The sequence below is a fragment of the Aethalodelphis obliquidens genome, unplaced genomic scaffold, assembly GCF_003676395.1.
Source record: "Aethalodelphis obliquidens isolate GAN/ISIS:26980383/991018 unplaced genomic scaffold, ASM367639v1 scaffold12, whole genome shotgun sequence".
NCBI classification, from domain to species: Eukaryota; Metazoa; Chordata; class Mammalia; order Artiodactyla; family Delphinidae; genus Aethalodelphis; species Aethalodelphis obliquidens.
The window spans coordinates 3,790,066-3,805,912 of NW_020837956.1; the positions used below are offsets into that span (position 1 = coordinate 3,790,066).

At 45.6% G+C, this 15,847-nt stretch overlaps 1 protein-coding gene across 2 annotated transcripts in view; it reads left to right on the top strand.

Moving 5' to 3' along the window:
- FSHR (follicle stimulating hormone receptor) overlaps positions 1 to 15,581 on the top strand; it is a 164,276-nt gene extending 148,695 nt beyond the window's left edge. For both annotated transcript variants that reach the window (XM_027113159.1, XM_027113160.1), the window contains 2 exons: positions 9,211 to 9,396; positions 13,763 to 15,581. In XM_027113159.1, coding sequence (XP_026968960.1) covers positions 9,211 to 9,396; positions 13,763 to 14,996 — 1,420 coding nt within the window. In that variant the 3' untranslated portion in view covers positions 14,997 to 15,581. The remainder of the gene's footprint in view (positions 1 to 9,210; positions 9,397 to 13,762) is intronic.
- Positions 15,582 to 15,847: the final 266 nt, after the last annotated feature.

The window sequence follows — 15,847 nt, forward strand, 5'->3', positions numbered from 1 at the left end:
AGAAGAACGCCCCCTGCAGTTGACAAGCAGGTCCCAGGCTGAGGCACGGTGCGGTGTGTCTGATCAGTGTTCAGTGGAAAACACAAACATGAATCCACAGCCAGTCCTGCCACGAATGCCGGCAGGAAGGGATGCCGTCATCACCAGCAGTTCTGCAGGGTCCTCGAGTTACAGGCCCACTTTCCACCCTTTTACCACAGAAACAGTGAATAAAATTGATAGAAAATCCAAAGGAATTACGAAGCACTTGCCATGACTTAAAAAGGTAGAGAGTGATAATACATCCCTACATCTTTTCATTTCAATGCATGACGATATACGTGCAACATCCTGGCTGAAAGCCCAGACTGTAACTGCTGGTCTCCTTCTCCTCCCCTTAGGGGCAAGAGGGTTGATCAGCTTAACAACAAGCTTCCTTTTTGGGGGCTTTCAGGTTAGTCCGCAGATGTCTTACCAGCCTCTCTGGCTGCTAACCTGGGACTCTAGGGCCTATCCCATCCCCTACTTCTGCAACCTGATGCGCCAACCCCCGCGAAACCCTGGCCTGAGAGCTGCTTGTTTAGTGTGTGCAGAGGATCAGCCCACGCTGGTGCTGTGGGTTCATGGGTTGGAGAAGGAGTGTGTGCAGACCACTCAGCCCACAGTAGATGCGGCTCAGGTTAGGGCTGTGACCGTGGCTCGGGTCAGATTCCCCTCCCAGAAAATCAGACTGTGATGTGGATATTTGCATGCAAAAGGTTTACTGGAGAGCGCTCTTGGAGACTGTGGGGAGTGCTTGATGGATGCAGAAGCAGGCTAACAGGGAAGCTGAACTACAATACATTTGCAACAGAAGCTTCCGCTGATCCTATGGGGAGCTCTGGCATTAAGATGGCCCTTCAAAACTGACTGAAGGTAAGGGGCCAGGCCTTTTCATCAACAGTCATTGGGTGCAGGCTGGCCCTGAGGAAGAGCCAAGTCTCGGGTGAGTCAGGCGAGGGCAAATCCCAGAGCAGAACTCGGCTATGGGCCACCTACGCTGTGAGCGGTCCTCAGCTGTCCTCAAGCCATGGTTCTAAACTTGACCTTGCATCAGAATCACCCAGCACGCTTGTAAAACCCTAGATGGCTGATCCCCACCCCCAGAATTTTTGATTCAGCAGGTCGGGGGGGGTGCCTGAGAACCTGCACCTCTAACAACTTTGCAGGTGAAGCGACGTTGCTGGTACAGAAAGCACACTGAGAATCACTGCCCTAGAACCAGTGCTGGGAATGGGGAAGCTTGGCCGGGTCTCCAGAGTATCTCCTCCAAGAGCTAACTGTGGGGAAATCTCCCTCCCCAGCAGGCTCAGTGTTTTGTCCCCAGTAGATATATGCAAGGGATTCTGAAAGAGTTAAGGGGAGGGCACCCAAACCAAACATAACTCCTTTCCTGAAGGCAAAAATTTTAGTTGAGTGCAAAACAAACAGGGAGCCTCTGAACACCTGAGGGTGCAAGGATAAGATGTTCCACTGCAAAGAGAAATAGATGCAGAGAAAGCTAGGGGCACGCAGACAAGCTCCATTGGGTTTCCGAGGAGCAGTCTAGCATCCTGACTTCCCCCTCGTGAGTCTTGACCTTGACTATCAGTAGCCATCTGAGTTTTCACGTGATATTCTGAACTCACTCAAGTTTTCTTTTTCTTCCTTCCTTCCTTTTTTTTTTTTTTTTTTTTTTTAGCAATCAAGCAATTGCTGTTTCCTTGGGAAACCATTTCCTGTGGGGAAAATTTAATGCATTGCCTTTGCAGGCTGGAGCCGGTACAATCATATTCTGATGGTTTATCAAATTGATGTGGCTATAGCTCAGATTCATTTGATAGTTCAGATTCAAACACTGAGGTATTTGTATAAGAATGATTCTCTTCCATTACCAGTGTACGCACAATCCTATAGATAAGCAAATTGCCTTTTTATTCCGCCTGGGATCATAAAAGAGAGGTCTTCTAGCCATTTGTCAGTGTAGTATACACCAGAAATGTGCTCTCACTTATGGAAATGATTGACCTGTAATAATATCTTTGCTGGGAAAAGTAAAAATTGTTCAAATCAAATTTGTGGCACTGGCTATAACACACTTTATTAAATGGGGCACAGAGCACAGTTTAACTCTCCTGACTCAGTGTCTTATTACTGACTGCTGTTTCCCTTTCTACTTTGTATCTCAAAATCAAGAACCCTAACAATGTTGAAACAGTTCAGGATTGCTAAATCTCTTCAGCCATTGTCTTATGAGTCTCCTGTTGGTACTACGTTTTAGGATTTAAATTCTCAAAACCAGCCACAATGTAGCATGTGCGGAAATGTTAACCAAAGTGGCACCTTAAAAAGAAAGGCTGGGCTTCCCTGGTGGCGCAGTGGTTGGGAGTCCGCCTGCCAATGCAGGGGACACGTGTTCGTGCCCCGGTCCGGGAAGATCCCACGTGCCGCGGAGCGGCTGGGCCCGTGAGCCATGGCCGCTGAGCCTGCGCGTCTGGAGCCTGTGCTCCGCAACGCGAGAGGCCCACGTACCGCAAAAAAAAAAAAAAAAAGGCAGGCTGCCGGCATGAGACCAGCCTGAAAGACAAGGATTAAAAACACCAGCCCATGATTACCCCTTCCCCTGCTGATATAAATGTCTATGGACTTTTCTTAATCCGTGGAGATACCAGAGAAACATTTTTCTGCCAGTCCAAAATATGGAAGTCTTATGATAGTTTCCATGTTTGCTCACCCCAGCAAGTATGCAGTAAGCTTGAAGTAGACACTTCTACAAACACTTTTATTTCCCTATCACCCAGGAACCACTTCTGCTAAAGACTTGTGCTTTACCAAACTCTAAGTGACTCTGCATCTCTCTCCTACCAACCACTCCCTCCTTTCAATATCCACCAGCGGACACTCGGGATCCCAGGACACTGACAAGATGCCATCGTCCCCCAGAAGCAAAGCCACCTAGTGAAAAAGACAGCAGCTCACATATTTTGGAGCTGTGATGAGGAGGAAGCCGAAATACAAGCTAACTCCAGAACACTCAGCAGACAGAGAGGCACCGACGCTTCCCGAGCAGGCTTCCCCATCCAACGCCTAGTCACTGGATTGCATGCAGGTCAACCCACACACACATTAGTCTATTTCGTCTTCAATCTGTGTCTATCTCCTTGTAAACTTTGCACAAGGATGCTCTCTTCCTTGATTCCTTTGATACTCTCAGTCACATATATTGCCTGCTGCAGAAGCACCGTTTTGTTGAGCCCCCTTTAAATCCAGATTTCCTCCATCTGCCTTGCATCTTTCTCCCTTTAGAATTGCTCTTCTGTAAGACTTGCTTCAACTTCTCATATTTTTTTATGATGCTGAGGCATCTCTGCTAATCAGACAAGTATCCACTGAGTAGACTTCACGAACCCAGCTCTGTGCCAAATATTAATACCGTGTAGAACACAAAAGTATCTTAGTAATCCCTGCTCTCAGAGCATCTGAAACCTGGCTGAGGAAACAAACAAATATACATGAAAAGCTGAATAGTATGAAACAGCAGAAGAGATAATACAAGGTACTAGAGTCTCTGTAAGTGCTAGAGGTCAGAAGACATCACAGCTGGCTGGGGTGATCTATCTAGTTCCTTTCCCAATCCTCCATCAGCGCCATTCCCCAGCCTATCTTTGAACAAAGCAACAATTTTCTGGGTGCTTACTATGTGAAAGGCACTGCTGAGAATGCAAGGAGCCCTCTGCCCTCCAGGAGAGAGAAGATGCAAATACAAACAGCTAGTATATAAAGCAAAAGACGGTACGTGAGAGAGGCAGAAAGTATACAGACTATAGTGCTATTGCACTCTTAATGGTGTTCAAGGAAAAATACATCTACAGCTGTTAAAAATGATGGGGATGACAGAATCTCAGAGATGTCAAGGCGAGTCTGTTTGGGTACTCTATTTCTGCATAAAAGCTATCCTTAAACTCAGTGCCTTAAAACAATCGTTCCATTTTCCCCACAGTTTTATGTTTTAGAAGTTTGGGTGGCTTGTCTCTGATCCATGTGATGTCGCCTCAGGTGGCTGGGTCTGGGGGGTCTACTCCAAGCTGTACCCTTCACCCATATATCTGGTGCATCTGTGCTCCTTGGTACCTCTACACACACACACACACACACACACACACACACACACACACACACACACGGCACCTCGTCCTCCAGAACCCTCTGTGCATGGCTTAGACTTTTTCCAGCATGGCACTCTCAGGGCATCGGAGTTCTTTCACTACAGCTTAGGGCTCTATAAGACCAATTTAGAAGCTATCAGTGCTCTGAAAGGCAAGGTCCAGAACTGGTACAGCAACACTTTCATCACACTCTACTATAAGCCAAAGACATCACAGTTCAGCCTGGATTCAAGGGAAGGGCAAAGAGACCCTCTATGGAAGAGTATAAAGAATTTACGGTCATCTTTAATCGACTACAGAGTCAATGAGAGAATACCATGGCATTGCACAGAATACAAAAATCTGTTTTTGGAAATATTCAATTGCTGTGATTTTTGTGTATTTTAAAATCAAAGGGGAAAGGCATAACTAAGAAAAAATAGTCTGTTTTGTATCACTTGATTTTAGAAATATGAAAAATGTTGACGGCAGGTAATAAATGATTGCCCTGGTTTAAATTATTCCTGAAGCACTTTGTTTATACCTTCACCTAATTCCTTGGAGGAAGCCTTGAACTGCTTTAGACAAAACAGGCAATCTTTGCTCCCTTCCATATTTGAGGGAAAAAAGACGACCCCATAGACCAGGCAAAACAAGAACTTCGTCACCGGGACCAGAGTATCAATAGCAGAACTGGTCAGAGGAGAAATTGCCTGAAGAGAGAAACTAGAAAGGTTATTTTAGGGCAGAGAATAAAGTTGAGAAGCTCTGGAACACTGGAAAGGCTAAGTGGAGAACAGGACAGGACAGCTGGATCTTTCAGCAGCGGAGAGCGAAGCCTCCTCACAAGGACACAGGTTCATGGATCAGACACTTATCTCCAGGGACCCCAGCTCTGAAGAATTAGAATACGTAGGCAAGAACTAGAAAAGAGACCTTGGAACACCGAGAACTTTCACCTCATGGTGATGGCAATGAATGTTGTGAGCAGTAGTTAAATTCCAGATCTATGTGGAAGGTAAAGCCAAGTTATTTTGCTGAGGGTTTGCATGTGGGGTGTGAGAGAAAGAGGAGTCAAGGATGACTTCCAAGTTTTTGCAGGAACAACTGAAAAGGCTGTAAGTAGAGCAGGTTTGGGGAGATATCGGGAGCTCAATTGTTAATATCTAAAGCTTCACCTTCTTATTCGACATCCAAGTAGAGATTATAAGGAGGTAGCTGGAATATGAGTCCGGAGTTAGGAGAGAAAAGCAGCCTCAAGACAAAAATTGGGAGGGGGAGGGGACATCAGCATATAAATGGTGTTTAAGTCATAAGACTAGAGGCGTTCACCTACAGGCTGAGTGAAAATGGAGGAAAGAAGGCTAGGCTCCGAGCCCACGGGTCTAAAAGTTGGAGTTCAGGAAGGAACCAGCAAAGAAGAAATGTCCAAAGAGTCAGGAGACAAATATAACTAGATATAAAGAATGTCACCAGGAAGATGTAAAAATTCTATATTTATATGTACCTAAAAAATTATCCCCAAAAATATGTAAAGCAAAAATTGACAACACTTGAAGTAGTAGTATACCAATACAAAATCGTAGTCGGAGATTTTAGTGTACTTTTCTCAGGAGTGATAGAATAAGCAGGCCAAAAAGTCAGCAAGCACACTGAAGTATCTGAACAACAGCATTGACACATTTGATCTATTTGGCATCTAACAAGGAGGGGAACTCAGTAAAATTTACACAGGTTTTACATAAATGGTAATCCTTAACTCTGATAATGTAAATTTGTCTAAATATCAAGCAGGGCTTTAGCAGTCCTGAGATTATCGCTACTAGTCCTAGGACTTAAGGGCCCAGTGAGGATGTGGGAACTGGGACAACTGGTAGCTGCTGGATCCTCAGCAGATCTGTTTGATGACAGCTGCAATCACAGAGGAGCTGCTGCCTGAGGTAAAGAAGGGATGAGAAATGCCTAAGTTCACCCTTCCACCCACCCTCCAGTCCCACCAGTGCCATTTGCTGAACCCAGCTGAAAGCTGATTGACAAGGTGGTACCTGGGAAATGGAACCCTTGGAGGCCACCTCTCCTGCAATACAGAGCAGAACACAGAAAAGGCACAGAACGGATATGAGAGAAGTGAGGCAAGACCAGCACATCAGGTCCAATGCTTTGTACTTCATTGGAAGTGTAATGGGGAACAATTGACTAGTTGTAAGCAGGAAGTCCCAATTAATTGGCATTTTTAAAATATCACCCAATCTGCAGTGTAAAGATTGCGTTGGAGAGAGAGCTAGATGGCCACGATGATTAATTTTATGTGTCAAGTTGACTGGGCCATGGGATGCCCAGATAGCTGGTATAATATTACTTCTGAGTGTGCCTATGAGAGTGTTTTCAGAAGAGATCAGCATCGGAATCAACAGACTGAGTAAAGAAGATTCACCCTCCCCGTGTGGGTGGGCATCATCTAACCGGTTGAGGGCCCTAATAGAACAAAAAGGCAGAGGAAGGGCAAATGTGCTTCTTTTCTTCCTGAGCTGGAACATCCATCTTCTCCTGGCCTTGTGCGTCAGGGGTCCTGGTTCTTGGGCCTTCAGACTCTGAGACTTAAACCAGTGGCTGTCCTGGTTCTCAGGTCTTTGTCTCTGACTGAATTATACCACAAACTCTCCTGGTTCTCCAGCTTGTAGATGGCATCTCATGAGACCTGTCGGCCTCCAAAATCACATGAGCCAAATTCCATAATACATCTCCTCATGTATCTCTATACATCCTAGTGGTTCTGTCTCTCTGAAGAACCTTAATACAATGGTCATGAGAAGAACAGTTATGAGACTGTTGCCTTTCTCTCTAGGCAGAGATTATGGTGACTTAGACTAAAGCTGTGGCAAAAAAAGCGGACCGATTTGAAACAAATGTAAAAGTTAGGCTTGTGAGAAGAAGAAAACTGAGTCCGAGGGAGGGAGGGGGAGGGGTGAAGGATGACTCCCAGGCTTCTATCCCGAACGACAGGGGGAGATGAAGGAATCATTTGCTAAGATAAGAAAAGCCAAAGGACGAACATATTTACAAGGAAGATGGTAAATTCAGTTTTGATATTTGCAAGTGATCAAAAGAGTGGGATCTGATGGACAGTGGATTATCTGGGCTTGGAGTTCAGAAGTAGTATCTGAACTGGGATATACATTGGGAAGCCATCAGCATATACCTGGTATCTGAAACCAAGGAAGTGGGTGAGATCACCTGGGAAGATTATGTACAGTCAGAAAGGAGCCTGAGTTTAGAGGAACTCCGATAGATAAAGGAGAAAGAGAAAATCAGAAATAAGTCAAAGTAGATGTCATAAGAAATTGAAAAGAATGTGATGCCAAGAAAAAGACCGTCTCAGGAAGGAGGAGTGTTTTACGGGTGAAATGTAATTGAGAAATCAAGAAGGTTAGAACTAAGAGCAACTTCCAGTGAGGAACTAAGGTTAGAACTTCTAATGAAGTACAAAGTGCTGGCTATGATGTGCTGGTCATCATAGCTACCTTAGTGTGTATTGTTTCTCTAGGGACTGGGAAGAAACAGTTGGATTGGGAAATGAGGAAATGGTGACATCAAGTATGGACAACTAGTATAAGAAGCTTGATTGGGAAAGGGAAGTGACAACAGGGCAGCAGCTACGAGTAGGTTTCATTGAACAACAGGAAGCATTATAAACTTTTGAGCAAGAGAATGAATGGCACAATGAAAACAAGGCTTTGAGAAAGTAATTTTCACCAGACTGGGAGAACATACGGGGGAGCAGATATATATGCACACCCCCGAGTTTCATTGCTCCTAGTGCCCAATGCTTTGACTTACAGGAAATGCAGACATTAGAAGATTCTCCTTCACCAAGTATATCCAAGGATGCTTGAAATGAATCCATCCTGGTCATCACTTGCTACCACTCCCATCAGAAGTACTCATTTACGGCCAACCTTCTGGGCCCAACAGGTCTAAGCCGCTGCCATTTAAATCCCTTCACTCCCACCCCACTAGTCAGGCTGTTTTGAGGGTTTCAGCTGCCAACGGTGCTGCCAGAAAATGGCCCATGTTACTGGTGTTGCTGCCAGAAAGGATGGGACTCTGGAACCCTCCAGTGACAGGGACCTGGTTAAAATCACCATTTACACTGGTTTCCATATAGACCTCCTGGTTCACCAAGGCAGAGGCTCTCCGACAAAGCAAGAACAACTGCGTAACTGCGTGTGTGTGTGTGTGTGTGTGTGTGTGTGTGTGTGTGTGTGTGTGTGTGTGTGTGTGTGTGTGTGTGTGTGTGTGTGTGTGTGTGAGAGATGTTTTCTGATAACAGCGGCCAGTCGTCAAGTGCTGTCTGTTGGTCAGGAAGTTCTCTATGTACTTTAGCTCATTGAATTCTCACAACAACCCTCTGAGGTAGGTACGATTATTATTCCTGTTTTATAGCCGAGGAAACTGACACATGGAGAAGTGAGATAACTTGACCAAGGTCACCAGTCTAATAGATAGAGGGGCAGGGTACACGAGCAGGCAAGTCTGGCTGTGGATGCCACGCTCACCACCACCACTCTCTATTGCCACTTTGACTTTGTGCTGAGGGTACCTCTGTTGCCCACCAGATACCTTTTCCCCTTATGGTGTGTTCTCTTTGCATCCTTTGCTGAAATATGGCCACAGATGCCACCCCAGCTCACTGGATATATTTTTACATCTAGTTTTATGGTGAGGAGGAAATGATCTCACTTCCTTGGTCCTATGCAAATTCGTGGGTATCTATTCTATAGATAGACTGCGGAAGGGGAAAGAGATACATTTAAGCCCCAGATCAGCCAGGATGCAAGTACATCCAGGATACAGAGTGGCATGTTATCTATGTCCTCCTACCACAAATATAAGGGCCAAATGTCCCTTCAGCCAAATATTAATCTGACCAAGGCGTGCTGGATGAATTGGAGTCTCCCTCCTCACCCATGTAAAAATATTACTACTGTAGCTGCTATGTTGACGGCTAACAGAGCAGAAAATGTCAGGCCCATAGTAATCAGCTTATGTTTACCTTTTCTCCTTACAGAGATATTTCAAGAACGAGGATCCATTCCCTGCCCAGCTATGGCTTAGGAAATCTTAAGAAGCTGCGGGCCAAGTCAACTTACAACTTAAAAAAGCTCCCCAGTCTGGAAGCTTTTGTCACACTCGTGGAGGCCAGCCTCACCTACCCCAGCCACTGCTGCATCTTTGCCAACTGCAGGCGGCAGATGTGAGTCTTCTCGTGTCCGCCCCCGAGCCCCGCTTGGGCATTTCTCCAACGCAGACCTTGGTCCACAACTTCTACACCTGTGTGGCATGAAGAGGATCCCCTGGCAGAGGCACCCACGATGAAATCCCTTAGGCAGAGTCTAGATCAAAGCTTTAGTGTTCTCTCTGAAAATGGGCTCACAGGAGAGGGCTACCCACGTGGCAGGCTACCTACCAAATAGTAAATGAGCTAACATGAAAAACACCAAGCAAGCCTGACTCACAGCTGATGCTTAATAAATATTTGTTCCCTTTTCCCTTTGTCCCGACATGGATTTATCCTTCAAGTTCCAAACTCTGCACGCCATAAGTGTGCCAGGGACCATCAAAGTCAGCTTTGGAAGGGAGAAGCATAGATGCCGTAGCAAAGACTGATGCACACACCCGCAACACATCCCAGCAACTCGAAACCTCCCTAACCCATCTTTGGAGCTTAGCACCTCAGAGGGAGGACTAAGATTGTGACATCTGTTCACTTTGGCTTTCCAGGCTGCTCAGGTTCCCGGAGCCCCAAATTACAGAGGGTAGTCCAAACAAAGCCAAGTCCTAGTGGGCGACGGGTTAAAAAGTTGAGGTTCTGGAGAGAGCGGAGAGGGAGTACTTTAGAGATTACATGTTCAGGTATTTAAAGGATCCACTGGAGATACAGTTTATTGGATATCAGGAGTTCTCAAAGCTTTCTGCCTCTCCTAAACTCACTGATAAAATTCATACCACACAGTGGCACTCAATCAGATGACGCCTCATTCCCACTCTTGTACAGTAGCCCAGCACGAATACAGCTTCCGGGATACTCTTTCACTGCTTAACGCGGTCTCTATTATTCAACCTTAACATGCAGACGGGTCCCCTTCTCTAAAGCAAAGTGAAACAACCAAACAGTACACACCCTAAGTTAACTAGCAGTCCACACTCAGACCCATTTAAAGGATCTGCGGAAAAGGGGCCGCTCTTCAGAATTAGCATGCGTCATTGGGGAACTCTCCAGAATCAGACACTCCTCACAGATGAGCTCAAGGGCCAGGGGATTTCTTCCTAATGACTAGAATTCTTAAGGGCTTGGGCTAAGGCAGCAAGGCCCACCTCCTTTATATTCCAGGAAGAGATATTCCAGCCAGGGCAAGAAAGACACCCATTTCACTGCCAAAACCCTGGAACTAAATACCCCCCAGGAGAAATCTCAGAGGACGTTAAGACCACTGAAGGAGCTGTACATCATCTGGTGTCTGCCTCAGCGCCCACACCCCAGAGAAATATATCCTCTTCCTCTGTTGCTCAGACTCCCCTTCGTAGTGTAGATGTGGCCTCAGGGCTCTCCCGACTAGAAATCTCCGCATCTGCCTTACATCGTACCGTGATTGAAGGCTTCCCTGATCCCTCCAGACCACCGGACTCTCACCCTCTCTAGGTCCCTATTGTAACTTACATCAGGGCTCGTCAGGTGCGGCAAAGGAGAGGCCCACGCCTCTTCTAGGAAGACATGCCAAAACGGGGTAACAAAAATAGCAATGGTGTTTAGTCTTTATGTTTAACAAATTCACAAACCCAAAGCAATATGGTTCTGCTATTCAGAAGATAACTGTAGGTGTGGTTAGGTAATGACATTTGAGTTTAAAGTTGTGTGATGAAATTGTTCCTCCAATCCCCGTTTGGAAATAATGCCTGAAGTGTAAATGTTAGGCCCTTGTGACTGTGACATTTTGGCCCATGGACCCCATGGACTTTCACGGAAAGCCCTTATTAACCATGCCACTCATCTGTCATTTAACCAGTTATGTCCATACTCAGCTTGCATTGATATTTTGCCCTAGTTTTGTTATTTATTGTATTTAGGCCTTTTCTTCCCGGCTAGATTTTAAACTGAGGCACTGTGGCATATTCATTAAGTACTCACACAGGGCCTAGACCTCAACATGAACTCAGTAAGTAACCACATCCTCTCTGTTCATATTGCTGATACTTGTCAAGGACTCACTGCCAGGCACTGTAATACTTTGCAGCTTTATCTCATTTAATTTTCACAAAGGTAAAAACACCATTTTTATTCCCTTCTCACAAAGGCAGAAACTGAGGCTCAGAGCCAGTAAATAACTCGACAAACACCAAACAAACTCAGATCCAAACTCTCTGGTCTGCCTGTCTGTCTGCAAAGCTCAGGCTCTCGCCCACTCTGCCATGCATTTCCCAAGTATCTGTTCATTGATTTACTGGGATCCAGGAGTACTACTTTTTAACCTCACCCCAAACTGAATTCCCAACTCTTTATAATACTTAGGATTTGCCGAGGTACTGCAGAGGCATGATTTTATTTCCCCTGCTTCCATTTTTCTTTCTATTCTTCTCTAAGAGACATCCATTGTTTACCTTTCCCCCACTCATGTCATTGGGTCACTGCTGTTTCGGGAAAGGGAAGCATCTATATTTAAAATATGTTCGTAGCAGTATCAAAAATAAGCATCTTCACCGAAGCCAACATAAGCCCCGGGAAGTGAAGGCTGTGTCTGTCTAGATGGTCAGATCTGTTTCAGTGAACCGAATCACAGTCTGTTGGCACCAGGTTACTTACTTCCTGTTCCTAGAACTGGGCTGCCGCTAATCCAATGACAGGGTTTAGGACTTGGGAGTTAGAATAAGAAACAAAGTGATTCTCTTGTCCCCTCTTTGCCCATCTCTGAACTTGCCTCACCTTTCTTGTAAGATCTCTGACTAAACCAAAAGATTTTCTGCACATTTTCAATTACACGTATGTTAACTGTTTAACCTCCTTAGTGTAAACTGTGACTGATGTGAGAAGCTCTATCAGTCTCTAAAACAACAAATGACACATTATCCAGGAAAGAAAAAAAAAAAAGGAGTCCCTTGATCCAAGGGAAAATGACTTTCTGGCAATTCAGTTCACTTTCTGGAGGGGAGAGAAAGGAGAGGGTTCTCACTAACAGCCCCTTCTCCTAGAGGTTGATGTGGAAAAGTTCAGTCCGGGTCTGCTGGCACACTTGGCCAGCCCTCATCATTTAGTACCTAATGGAATCTTTACCTCCTCCACGCCCCAGTCACTCTCTCCATCTTATTGGGGACGGGGGTCTTTGAAGAGTTTTAACACTTATTGGGGAGGGGGGTCTTTAAAGAGTTTAAAATTTAAACTCTTTAAATCAAAGAGTTTAATTTAAACTCTTTGAAGAGTTTTAATTCTCCCGGGTTAAGGCCCGGGAGAAATGCAATACCATTGCTGTGAGCTTGCCCCTCAGGGAGGGAGGAAGGGAATGGGGTGTGTGTGTGTGTGTGTGTGTGTGTGTGTGTGTGTGTGTTTGTGTGTGTGTGTGTGTGTCTGTGTGTACACACACGATTTCCATCCGAAAGAAGACCCAATGTGAAACATTCCCATTCCTTAAGCTTTTGCTTCAAAACAGAACTAGTACCGTCTGGCTCTACATGCACTGTCCACCTGTCTGGATGGAATATTTATCATCTGGCTTTCACTCACATCCCTTCTGCAAGTGCCTCTGTTCTGTTGACGAGGCCTCTTGTACATTGGGGTTTAAAGGGAAAGCTGAGACAGAAATGTGAGCCGGAGAAGAGGCAGCTCCTCGGGGAATGAGTTACAATCTTGGAATAAATTAGGCCCCTTGCACCTGCACTTGCCCTTTTGGGCACTCACTAGCGAACTACTTAATGTGAGAGAGCCAGGATTACCTTGCAAATACATGCCTGAGGCTTGTTGTGGCCCCTGGGGAGTGAAATAATAAAGAATAGGCCCCTCACTAACATTTCAGGCAAATTAGCAGACCTCTTGGTAGCCTGAGTACCAAAGAGCCAGGGACAGGGCTGGCTGGGAACCAACTACAGCCTCTGATCTTCTAATTTATGTAGATAAAATAAACTCTTATTTGAGTCAGAGAACAGTCCAGATCTTCCAGGACTGGAGTTTAGAGTAGAGGAAAGGGGGTATACCCTACTCAGGCATATGAAGAGAGAGCTGAATGGAGATGGGGAAGGGTGAGGGTAGAGTTGATATCGTCTGTAAATTATTTGCACTTAACAGCAAAGCTTAGCTAGTCCCAGGCGCCTTCCTCCCCACATTCAGGTTGTGGCCAGATGGTTTCCCCAGTGGGCCATCCAACTCTAGGAATATATGCACGAGTTGTTCCGTTCATTTACAGTAAGCAGCGTTAACCCTTGAGTTTAGCCTCAAGGGCAGACAAATTGTTAGAAGAAAAAAAAAAAAAAAACTCTCAGGAAGAAACCCCACTCTCTACCCCGTGTAAAGACAGTGATATATTTGCCAATCTGGATCCAACATATTGATTCTATTCCTTTTTGTATTTTTCTAGCTCTGACCTGCATCCAATTTGCAACAAATCTATCTTAAGGCAAGAAGTCGATGATATGACTCAGGCTAGGGGTCAGAGAGTCTCTTTGGCAGAAGACGATGAGTCCAGCTACGCCAAAGGATTTGACATGATGTACAGTGAGTCTGACTATGACTTATGCGATGACGTGGTTGACATCACTTGCTCCCCCGAGCCAGATGCATTCAATCCATGTGAAGATATCATGGGGTATGGTATCCTCAGGGTCCTGATATGGTTCATTAGCGTCCTGGCCATCACTGGGAACATCTTAGTGCTCTTAATACTGATCACCAGCCAATACAAACTCACAGTCCCCCGGTTCCTGATGTGCAATTTGGCCTTTGCCGACCTCTGCATTGGGATCTACCTGCTGCTCATAGCGTCAGTTGACATCCACACCAAAAGCCAGTACCACAACTACGCCATTGACTGGCAAACTGGAGCAGGCTGTGACGCTGCCGGCTTCTTCACCGTCTTTGCCAGTGAGCTCTCAGTCTACACCCTGACAGCCATCACGCTGGAAAGATGGCACACCATCACCCACGCCATGCAGCTAGAACGCAAGGTACAGCTCCGCCATGCTGCCAGCGTCATGCTGGTGGGCTGGATCTTCGCTTGTGCAGTCGCCCTCTTTCCCATCTTTGGCATCAGCAGCTACATGAAGGTGAGCATCTGCCTGCCTATGGATATCGACAGCCCCTTGTCACAACTGTATGTTACGTCCCTCCTTGTGCTCAACGTCCTGGCCTTTGTGGTCATCTGTGGCTGCTACACTCACATCTACCTCACAGTGAGAAACCCCAACATCACATCCTCCTCTAGCGACACCAAGATTGCCAAGCGCATGGCCATGCTCATCTTCACTGACTTCCTCTGCATGGCGCCCATCTCCTTCTTTGCCATCTCTGCCTCCCTCAAGGTGCCCCTCATCACTGTGTCCAAGTCAAAGATCCTCCTGGTCCTGTTCTACCCCATCAACTCCTGTGCCAACCCCTTCCTCTACGCTATCTTCACCAAGAACTTCCGCAGGGATTTCTTCATTCTGCTGAGCAAGTTTGGCTGCTATGAAATGCAAGCCCAGACCTATAGGACAGAAACCTCATCCACTGCCCACAACTTTCATCCAAGGAATGGCCACTGCCCTCCAGTTGCCAGGGTTACCAATGGTTCCAATTACACACTTATCCCCCTAAGCCATTTAGCCCAGAACTAAAACACACTGTGCAAACGCTTCTGAGTGTTGAACGACAATTAAGTCTTGCCTTTGAAGAATATGCCATGGCACGGCTGACAGAGCACTTCTACGTGCTTCATCTAATTTAATCTTCCGGGCACATCCATAAGGTAAATTAGTCAGAAACTATTAACTCTATGTGATTCATTAGGAAGCTGAAGTATTAATAACAACATTAATAATTAAAATAATGTAATGCTACATCACATTTGTTTTATCCCTTATAAATGTTCAAAGTGCTTCTGTTCGGGTCGTCTCAGCCTATCCCTAGAAAAGTCCTATTAAACAGGCAGAACAGGAATTATTCTTGCAGTTTTATAGATGAGAAAAACAAGACTCGAAGGGTTAAGTGACTTGTTCAAAATTGCTTGGCTTACAAGAGGCAGAGCCAAAATTAAGTGTTCTGACTCCCAGGGAACTTCCAAGAGAGGCAGCACAATACTCATTCATTCATTCATTCATTCACTCAACGAATATCTACTGAGCACCAATGTGATGGCTTTGTAATGTGTCAACTTGAGTAGGCTGAACTACACTTCCCAGAATTCCCTTTCTTATATGCTTCCCATGTGAGCCACAGGGATGACTCTCAGGAATACAGGAGGGTGGAAGGGAAGCTGCAGCTATTTTCTCACTCATGCTTTGTTGCTCAGCTGCTGGTTCAGCTCACTTTTGTGATGCAACAGCTGGGCCTGCAATGGCTCCACTATCCCCTGAAATCTTCTTCAGGTTCTCTGCTTCCTAAGCCAAGTATACGTGTTTAGCTCCACGATGAAGAACCCCAACTTCTGCAGAACACTTATCACCAAGGTCAGAAGCCACAATAACAG